This window comes from Cicer arietinum, chromosome 2 (assembly GCF_000331145.2).
Source record: "Cicer arietinum cultivar CDC Frontier isolate Library 1 chromosome 2, Cicar.CDCFrontier_v2.0, whole genome shotgun sequence".
In the NCBI taxonomy this organism is placed as follows: Eukaryota; Viridiplantae; Streptophyta; class Magnoliopsida; order Fabales; family Fabaceae; genus Cicer; species Cicer arietinum.
Window position 1 is genome coordinate 3,081,278 of NC_021161.2, and position 11,207 is coordinate 3,092,484.

At 32.1% G+C, this 11,207-nt stretch overlaps 2 protein-coding genes across 2 annotated transcripts; both read left to right on the forward strand.

Moving 5' to 3' along the window:
• The first annotated feature begins 420 nt into the window (after positions 1 to 420).
• Positions 421 to 4,830, forward strand: LOC101503110 (ATP sulfurylase 2). The gene is made up of 5 exons (XM_004507213.3): positions 421 to 1,121; positions 2,352 to 2,757; positions 3,130 to 3,390; positions 3,910 to 3,996; positions 4,404 to 4,830. Exons 1-5 carry the CDS (start codon positions 553 to 555, stop codon positions 4,536 to 4,538), a joined length of 1,458 nt encoding a protein of 485 aa, XP_004507270.1. The 5' UTR covers positions 421 to 552; the 3' UTR covers positions 4,539 to 4,830.
• Positions 4,831 to 9,407: 4,577 nt separating this feature from the next.
• Positions 9,408 to 10,834, forward strand: LOC101502789 (uncharacterized). Its single transcript, XM_004507212.4, has one exon. It carries the CDS (start codon positions 9,496 to 9,498, stop codon positions 10,573 to 10,575), a length of 1,080 nt encoding a protein of 359 aa, XP_004507269.3. The 5' UTR covers positions 9,408 to 9,495; the 3' UTR covers positions 10,576 to 10,834.
• The last annotated feature ends 373 nt before the right edge of the window (positions 10,835 to 11,207 follow it).

Genomic DNA, 11,207 nt, shown 5'->3' on the forward strand with positions numbered 1-11,207 from the left:
TATGTCAAACAATTGACTCTAACTAAACGGATGTAAAAGTCACTTAGTTAAACAAAAAATAAACAGAAAAATAATTTAAACTAGTAATTTCATATTTAAAATTAACTTTAAACCATTTTTATGTGAAAAGAGAGACGACTATGGATTCACATCCTAATAACATTTTTTAAAAAACTAATATTTTCAAAAATCAAAAGCAAAAGAATTTCTTTTTATTTCATTCCAAAATTCTCACTCTTCTCTACTTTCAGTCCTCATTCATCTTTTGTTGCATCTTTTTTCTGTACCCATTATGGTCCCACAAATTGCATCTTTTTATGCATGCATGGACTACCACACTTTTCTCATCCACAACAATTAAAAAAAAATAAATAGAAATTAAAAAAAAAAAATCAAAACCACTTCTTATGAATCCAACATGTTCGCCCTAATCATAGGTGGTTGTTATCATTATGTCAAATTGAAACTGTTCAACAACATATTGTGTTTGTGTTCTGTTCCTCCACGTTCCACACACTCTCTCTCTCTAACACCATTCATTAATTTCCCACAATGTCTCTAACCATCAAGTTACAATCTTTTCCTCACCTTAACAACATCAACCACAACAACCATGCAAAAAACATAATAAAAAACAAAACTTTTTCAAACCAAAACAACACTAAGATTCTTCTACACAAACCCATTTTTGGTTACAATCCATTGATCATTACAAAGTGTACTAAACTCAATAAAAGAATGCAAGGAAGTTTCATGATCAAGAGTTCTTTGATTGAGCCAGATGGAGGTGTATTGGTTGATCTTGTTGTTCCTGAGAATCAAAGAGATTCTAAAATACTTGAAGCTAAGTCACTTCCATTTGTGAAACTAACAAGGGTTGATTTTGAATGGGTTCATGTGATTTGTGAAGGTTGGGCTAGTCCTTTGAAAGGGTTCATGAGGGAAAATGAGTATCTTCAAAGTTTGCATTTTAATTCAATTAGGTTGGAAGATGGTTCTTTTGTGAATATGTCACTTCCTATTGTTTTGTCTATTGATGATGAGACTAAGGGGAAAATTGGGTCTTCTTCTAATGTTGGGTTGATTGGACCTGATGGAGATTGTGTTGGTATTCTTAGAAGGTTAGTATAGTCTTTCTCTTGTATTAATTTTTTGGTTAATTTATGTTTTCTAGTTTATTATTTGTTTAATTGTTATGTTATTATCATGGTTTTTGTTGAGTATGACTCATATTTGTTGATAGAGTGTAACAAAACTTTGTAATTTGTAACCCTGATTCATTGCATAGAAAAGTACAATCGTTGTGTTATTGTGCATATATCTTAGTCGAATTTCACTTTTTTTTTTTCCAAATGTTAATGAACATCTCAAGTTGGAGCATGTAGATTCAGAATGCTCGATTTGCTGAGCGAAATTAAACTTGTTCGCGAACAAAATGACTATCTATTTCAGTATGTTGGATATGTTTGTGAATGAGTAAGAAGATAATCGAACGAGGCTTTATTGTTAACAAAAAGGAATGAGGAATGAGGAATTAGGAAATGAAACTCCAAAAGTAGATATTAGTCTTTACTTACAACCAAACTATCTCACATGTAAGGTACAAGTAGGTAGTAATGGAATGATTTCAAATAGTGTTGTTAAATAGCAGCTATAGCTATAGTAGTGCTATAAAACTATATTGTAGTGGAATTTGAACAAATCATTATAGTTCCAGGATATGCTATTTTGTACAAAATGTTGTCTAATAGCGGCTATACCAGAGTTATAGCAGTGTTGCGTAGTATAATTTGAACAAACTGTTGTTTTCTGTGATATGTGATTGACAACACTGATTTCAAATGCTTGAATAAGGAGCAATATAAGAGACATGGATTTGAATTTTGAAGGCTCTTACAAAACATAATAGTAATACTATCAGAATTTCCAGCACTTTAGAAAGAAAGTAGCTGGTCACATTGCTTCTCTCTTACTGCCAAGTTATAAACTTTGCTTAGATTTTGTAGTGACTAGTGTTGTTAAAAATAGCAGTTACAGAGGGGCTGTATCGCTATAGCATAGCAAAATTTGAACGAATTAATATTGTTCCACAATACGCTATTTAGTACAAAAAGTTGTCAAATAGGGAATAAGCAGCGCTATATTGTTATTGCATAAAATAGTTTGACCAAACTTCTATTTTCCACTGTGTGTGATTGACAAGTTATGATTTATTGTTTTCACACTTCTCACATGTTTGTTCACATGCCTTCAATTTTCAGTCTTATATATGTTGCTTTAACAGTAAGTCATGAAATCATGTTGAGTTTTAACATTAGTTTATTGAATTGCACTGGCTGGTGTCTTTGCAGCATTGAAATCTTCAAGCATAACAAAGAAGAAAGAATAGCTAGAACTTGGGGAACAACTGCTCCGGGATTGCCTTATGTTGAGGAGGTCATTGCTCCGGCCGGAAATTGGCTTATTGGAGGAGATTTGGAAGTGCTAAAACCTATCAAATATAATGATGGTCTTGATAACTATAGGTTATCTCCAAAACAACTTCGTGAAGAATTCGATAGGCGTAAAGCTGATGCAGTTTTTGCCTTTCAGTTGAGAAATCCTGTTCACAATGGTCATGCCTTGTTAATGAATGATACTCGTCAGCGCCTATTAGACATGGGTTATAAAAATCCGATTTTATTGCTTCATCCTCTTGGAGGTTTCACAAAGGTCGACGATGTGCCGTTAGATGTCAGGATGGAGCAACATAGCAAGGTAACTTTCCTTTTTCCTCTCATATGGCGTTGAGTAAGAATAATGTCGATGCTCCTATAACAATATATGCTCATAAATGACCTTGGAAGTGATTGAACTGTAATTCAATTTCAGTTATCTATTCATTTGAAATTGTAAATTGTTCTATTCATCGAGTTTTATCCAATGTTTTAAAAACCAAACCGAACCAGGTGATTCAACATGTAGAAACATAAACTAACACTGTCTACGGCTCGGTTATGTGAGCACTTTGATCATGGTTTTGTCTTGGTTTAAGCTGTTTGAAGCAGTTGAACCATGACTTGAAGGTCTTGCCCGTTTGATGTACGTTGGTTTTATCTCTAATTGTAAGATTCCTTTTCTTCTTCGTAGGTCCTAGAAGATGGAGTTCTTGATCCCGAGACTACCATAGTGGCCATATTTCCATCACCTATGCATTATGCAGGTCCAACTGAAGTACAATGGCATGCAAAGGCACGGATAAATGCAGGTGCTAACTTCTATATTGTTGGCCGCGATCCCGCTGGTATGGGTCACCCAACTGAGAAAAGGGATTTGTATGACCCTGATCATGGGAAAAAGGTCCTTAGCATGGCTCCAGGTCTTGAGAAGCTTAACATTTTGCCATTCAGGGTAAGTATTATACTATTAAACACGATTGTGGAAAGTGTTGTCAGATAGCAGTGCTATAGCATAGCCGAGTTTTAACAAACCGCAATTGTTTTGCAATACGCAATTTAGTACAGCGTGTTGTCAAATAGTGGTTATAGCAACGTTGTAGCACTGTAGTGTGGCAAAATTTGAACAAATTGCTATTTTCCGCGATTGACAACACTTACCGTAGGTTCTTCCTCTTCTATGAGATATGTTTTTTTAATGATATTTTATTCACAATACTCTATTTTTTTGTACAAAGTTTCATCAAAGTCGATACTTTATCAATCAAATCAAATTCTTAGTGATACACGTGTCCGTTATTCTTTGAGTTGGCAAATGACATATTTTACTTGTTCTTTAGTACTTAGTTTCTTTTTTAAGTTTAATATGCCACATAAAATTATGCCGATAAATTGTTTGTTTCATTTTATGGTTATTTATAGCACACTTTTGCTAGATGATAACAATTACTTTGTTGTCCCTTTTATATTACAGGTTGCAGCTTATGATACTAGGGACAACAAGATGGCATTTTTCGACCCTAGCCGTTCTAAAGATTTCCTCTTTATATCTGGAACCAAGGTATTATATTCCCTATCATTCAATAATATGTTCATTATCGAAAGTGTCATGTCAGCATGTCAAACATGTTTCAAACACGACACTTCTCGGACACGCCTTAGATACATGTACAACATCTCTTAAATGTGTCCATATAATTTTTTTTTTGGCTCGGATACTTGTTAGACATATCAAGAGATTGGGCCGATACTTGCTCAAAACCCTAAAGATACTGTCCATTCATCATTGTGTTAATTTGTCAGTCGCTATAGCATAGCGAAATTTGAACAAATTTCTATTGATCTGTGATACGCTATTTAGTACAAAGTGTTATCAAACTGCTATTTTCCGCGATCTGTAATCGACAACACTGAATTTATTAGTAGATGTATAATCTAGTTGTTTTGTTTGGTGATTTATTTTCTCAGATGAGGTCTTATGCAAAAAGTGGTGAGAATCCACCAGATGGATTTATGTGTCCAAGTGGATGGAAAGTTCTTGTAAACTATTATGAAAGTGTGCAAACAGAAGAAGCATCACAACAGCCTGTGTTATCTCCTTAGACATAACCATCTTCTTCTAGAAGTTTTTTTGCATCAACTAATTGATTCTAGAGCAAGAGTTTTAAGAGTAAAGTTAATTAAGGGAGTACCAATTTTTATGCATGGTCTTCCAGCATCAATGATCAAGAATTTTGTAACATATTGAAAATTATGTTTCTTTTGCTAATGAATTTACTATGATTAAAGAGTTTGTTGTGTTGTATTAAGCTTATTATTGTTGATGAAATCATGTAGCTACTATGAGTCTCTTTGAACTATCAATTAAATAAAAGGAGAAGAGAAATTTAGCATAGCCATGATTTTTTTTTGGCTAAATAAAATTTTGGGTGACGGAATAGTGCATCAGTTCGAAGTAGATAATATCTTAGAGTTTTGATGAACACTTAAAAAAAATATATATATTTGCCTTTTTTTAATAGCACCAAAAGATCTAATGTGTTTTTACTAGAAATATTGGAGTTAGCATACCCATGTTCATGTATGTATATATTTTCTATGTCTATGATATGGCCATGATAAGACACTAACAAGTGTGGTCAACTAACTATAAGAAAAACTAATGAAATGGTACCACAAAAGGAATATATTGAATGGCTAATGTCTAAGGCATCATTCAAATGGACCACTTGGTGTGATTTGTATGCATAATTCTGAAGAAGAATAATTTATTTATTAGGTATGGTGGGACAAGTTTTATGAAGAAGTTTTGATGAGGAAAACAAAGTTTTGATGAGGAAATTGTGTATAATAAATAGGGAGTTATTATTATTTTTGAAGAGAATATATTTAAATATTGTAATTAATTGTTGAATATAGTATAATCTATGTTGTGGAGAAGTAATCTTTGAAGAAGAGATTTCTCTCCTATTTTTCAATTAAAAAAAGTGTTCTTTTTAATTTAATTATTGAATTTTAAACAATTGATCTAAGCTACCGGATTTTCGGAAAAAATACTAGTGAAGAACTTGGAATCTTCAATAGAATTTCTTAAATAGATGTTGGAAGTCTCACATTTTTCATTGTGAAGTAAACAAGTGATACCAATAATTGTGATAGAAACGATAGATCTCGTGTGAAAACTTTATTTAAATTCCAAAAAATTTAAAATAACACAAATGTGTTTCAAAGAATTTAAATTGTATTTTAGAAAATTTATTTTTAATTTTTCGAACACATTAATGTTTCAGTAAATTTAAAATAAAATTTTCATAACAAATTTGAAATGTAAATTTTTGGAAAGAAAAGGGTAAAAAAAGTGAGGGTAGCATATAATTGAGTAGATATAGAGTAAAATTTTCTCAAATTTAGTAAAAGAAAGGAAGAAAAAAAAAATCAATTTAATCAAATAAGAAAAAAAAATATAATTGGACCGAACTATGTTTCCTTGTGGAGTATACGACCAAGCATCTTTCTCCCTACATTCTCCGTTTTGCAAACAATACAATACAATTGAGTGTACTGTGATCACTTAAAAGAAGAAAATAAATAAAAAAATTGTACCCAAAAAAAAGAAAAAACAGTAATAGTTGGGAATCCTATGCTACTACCCCAGAGTATAAAGCAATGCAAATGTAAGGGATTTTTCATACCCACTCTTCATTCTTCCTCTATCATATTAAAAAGACACATTAAGGACACTCTTGAGACAACATTTCCTATTTCATCTATTAAGATTTATGATTTTACTTTGATAAAAGCTCTTGAAGTAATATAATTGTCTTTTAAAGATAAAATAAAATATTAGTTAATAAATAAAAATAATAAAAACAATTTTTTATATTTAAAAATATAGATAATTATTTACTTTAAAGATCTTTTATCTCTTTATAAATAAATAAAATTAACATTTAAATATATATAATAAATCACCTTTTTTCTTCCTTTATTCTCGGGAATAAATAACCATCGTTCTTTGTTCTTGAAAGTTTCTAGTTTCTATGACTGTTTGCTGTAGATTTATGTTTGCTTGCTTCTTTAAATTTGGAATTAAAGGCTCACTGCTACGAGAGGAATCATAGATTTTATTTCACTATGCTAACTTGTTATTACAATTATTTATTTTTTTAACTCATTATTGATTTTCTTCATCATGGCATGCGAGTCTATTGAAGTAAAATTCCAAATCAAATGTTTTGAAGATAAACAAACAAGTTAATTAAATTCTAATCATAATTCTGAGTGTGTTGATGTTTAATTTGTGTTCTTGAGTAATTTATTTAAAAATGAGTGATTAAATACATTTACACAACAATAAACAATCACATCATGATATAAATAAATAAAAACATCGTCCCTTAACTAAACTGAAAACTAATTACAAGATCATTCTGGATAATCAAGATCATTCTGATTTATAGAAGTATCATTTTAGTTTATCAAGATCATTCTGGTTAATTCATTTTAAGGACAGAAGTATAATGAATCATTCCTCACAGTTTGGATATAAAGATAAATGAATATCAAAACTACTCAAAAACTATACTCAAGCCAAAAAGTCAAGCTGAAGGCCCAAAGAAACAAAACAATATCAAGATCAATTATCGGATCAATCTCCAGATTGATGAGCTATGAACAAGTATAGTTATGACAACAAGGATGAAAGTACACTCCTGCTTCATTTTTGCAAAAAGCTCAACATGCCTTTAAGACAAAGAACTGACACCAAGCAACTGCAAAATCCTTCAACCGCATTTTTCATTCAACACAAAACCAAGAACATTCTAATTACAAAGAATAACGTTATGGGTTAAATAATGTACATGTCTATTAAATCTCACTTCGAACAAATGCTTGTCTTCAAGTTTAGTAGCGACTATAATGAGTCATTTTCTAACCTTCTTCATGCCTATAAAATAAGCATAAAGGTGAAGACAATAACAAGAGTTTTTTGTGCAATAATTTCATCACTAAGACAATCACACTCTTCAAACAAAACTTCAGCTCACTAACACACAATCATACTCAAGCAACAAAACTCTTCAAGCCAAAATTTCAACTCTCTTTTACTATATATAAGGATCTCTTTATTGAGTTATTGTTGATAATCAATCTCAAACAAATATTGAATATATTCTGATCCTACAAACTTTTATCATAATTCCATTTGAAACTTAAGTATATCTCTTAAGATAGTTTGAGTATATTGTAAAAATTCTTTTAGTGATTAAAAGATACCTAATAAAATCCTTTATTGACTGAAAGATAACCGTAAAAGTCTTTTCAAGATTGAAAGATGAATGTTGTAACTGATCAAGAGTGATCAAGTAAGATTGTGTGAAAACATGAACGTTCTTGTGTGACACACATTAGTGAAAAATACTCACAAATTATGAGGATTGGACATAGCCCACATTTGGTGAACCAAAATACATCATTGTGTGATTTTTTCATCCCTATCTTTTATTATTTCTCACTCACTATTGTTGATCACATATAAATAATTTGTTTCACTTTTTTCAAACTAACCAAGAACGTTCTGGATTTTTATGTGTAATCAAGTTTGATCTTTAGTTGATTTAAAAAGTAAAAGCAGGAATTAACATCTAGAAAAGTGATCCCAATTCAAACCCCCTTCCTGATTGATATTGCTACTTCAAACCCAACCTACTTTTTCGTGATTGAGTTGGTTTGATTCGGATTTGGTGTAAGAATTATAGGGTTGGAAGTTAGAGAGAAATAAAAAATACTTGAATCAAATCAACTAATCAAGAACTTGTAAAACAATGTGTCGCATGTTATGGTCTATTTGGTTCAATTGAATAGAAGAAAGAGATTTAAAATGATTATAAGTAGTTTTAGTCATCTTTTTTGCCCTCCACTCCAAATCCCCAAAAATAGAAGGGAAACAAAATGAGGTTTATGATGGATTTTGCTCTCCTCACACCTCTTCCTATTCCATCCAACCTAACAGATACTAAGTATTTGAATCAATGATATGCTTTGATTTCCCATTCCCAAAGAAAGTTATCATTGTTGAAATTCTTATTATACTTTCACATTCTATTGTGTTTCGGTTACACTAAAAAATTTCACATCGTTTGATAATTGAGACTAAAGATAGTTTATAATTACCCTAACTACTCAAACAACTAAGATGTCTTTTTATAAAAGACAAAATTATGAGAATTCATGCAAAGCCAAAGCAAACAATATATCAGAAACTTAGTGTTGGGAACTTGAGGTTGGAACAATCAGAACATTGATGTTGTCTCCGGAAATAGAACCCACGATCATGTGGTCTTCGGTTCAATTCCCACATATTGCACACACTCTGACAATCAAGTCAATTTGAGTCTTAGAGTGAGAGATTTTAAGAGTTAGAATTTAGTGTACTTTTTTATGCAGTAGGTGTCCTCTTTTATATATGATATTTCCTAGGGTTTTTATAAGAAATTCGTTTGGATTCTTAGCGAGAGAACAATGATTCTTAGATTATTGTATGATTTCAAACGTATCTCCTTGCTAATATGAGGTGATTGTTCGAGTGACCATGATCATAGTATAATTGTCACTGTGTAATCGTAAAATTAAGATATATGTGGGTTATAGTAATCTCCTACTTCAAATTCTCTTTATTTAACTGTAAGATGTCCTAATTCAAGAACAATCCCCATTTCTGTGACATAACCTGAGTTAGTCCAAAAAACGACTGAATTATTGATGCCGTATGTGAAAATTATTCAAAAATTTACGCCATTTCAACGGTATAATAATAATACTTAATTAATAAGTGAAAATTATTCAAAGATTTCCGCCATTTTCAACACTATAATAATAATAATAATAATAATAATAATAATAATACGTAATTAATTAATAAAATATACACGTCATAAATTGCTTGAAGAAAATAACAAAATTCACTCACATACATGGTAGTGTTTATTCACACAGAGAGAGAGAGAGAGAGAAGAAAAAGAAACAAAATTCGAGAATAACACACATTCATATCTCAAACATGTCTCGTTATTCCTCTTCTAATCCCTTCGCAACATTTCATTCCGATTCTGATTCCGATTCCGATTCTGACTCGCCGAGTTACTTCGTCACCGATCTCTTCCAAACTCGCTCCTCCAACCTCCCTTCTCCCTACGATGACACAAACATAAACCCTTTCTCCGACGTCGTTTCTGATCTTCATCAAGGTGAACTAGAATTAGAATTAGGTTTAGGTTTAGAGTTAGGATTTGGTGATGAAAACGAAATTGAAACTCAATATAACGATAACTATGATGAAGTTTTCGATTTTTCGTTGCGTGATGATTCTAGTGGACTTAGGGTTATTGGATTTGGTTCCGATTCAGAATCGAGTGGTCATGATGAAGAATTCGGTTCTGGGAGAATCGATGATGATGAAGATGATGAGAGGGTTGGTGGATTGTGTTGGGATAGTCTATGTTTAGAGGATCGTAGGAGTATCAATGAATGGGAGGAAGTGGTTGAAGAGAGGGTGACTGATGATGAAATTGAGGTTGAGGTTGAAGTTGATGATCAATCCGTGGCCTCGGGCTTCGAGGAAGAAGAAGAAGAAGGAGGAACGGAACTTGATGAAGAGGGGTTGAGGTATTTGGAATGGGAGATTCTATTGGCTTTTAACAATTTAGAGAGGGGTGTTGGGTTGGAACATGAAGATGAGAACATTGCTGATTTGTATTTAGCTGTTCAAGACGGTATAATATCGGGAACAACCGATTATGATATTCTTTTCGGACAGTTACTTGAGAATGAGAGTGGTTTGAAGGGTAGTCCACCGACGGCGAAGAGTTTTGTGGAGAATCTCCCATTGGTGGAATTGACGGAGGAGGAGTTGAAAGGGAAGGATATTGTGTGTGCTGTTTGTAAAGATGAGGTGATGTTGGAGGAGAAGGTGAGGAAGTTACCTTGCTCACATTGTTACCATGGAGATTGTATTTTGCCATGGTTGAGTATTCGTAACACGTGTCCTGTTTGTCGGTTTGAGTTGCCCACGGATGATGCTGATTACGAGCGGAGTAAGATTCGTAGTGTGGCTCGTGATCTTTGGGAGCTTTCAATGTAAATTTAGTTTTCACTTGTTGATTTGCTTCAGGTTATACTTAAAAGTTTATGTAAATAGCAGTTGGTGTTGTCTCGTTTATTCGAAGGATGATGAGAACAAATCTTTTGTAATTAGTTTTCATGTTATGGTGGTTTTAGAATAAGTTTTATACCATTTTGCGTGCATTGGATATACCCAAGACATGATGCTGTCAATACTCAAGTTCGTTTATTTTATATTTCATATTTTATAAAGATAAAGTGTTGCACATGAAGGATCATATTGATGGGTTAGTTACTATTTGTTTTAAATGAAAACTTTTCATAAATATATAATTATTGTATTATTGTAGTTGACATATTTGTTCAGAATCGTTATGTATAGAGTGTTCATCATCATGTATGTCTTTAGTTTAGCTTGCCCTTTTCGATAGTGTTGCATTTCTAAGGAAAAGGAAAATGGGTATTAATCAGCTGAAGGGCATTGTAAGTTTGTAATGTTGTATAAGTTAACATGGTTCCTATTCACTTTGTTTCCCTTTTGTATAATGAAATTTGCTATTCCATGATTTCCATCCACATGTTTTCCAAGATTATGCCTTTTTTTAATGTTCCTGATTAGTTCTCTTGGACAAAACACACATTTATTATGTA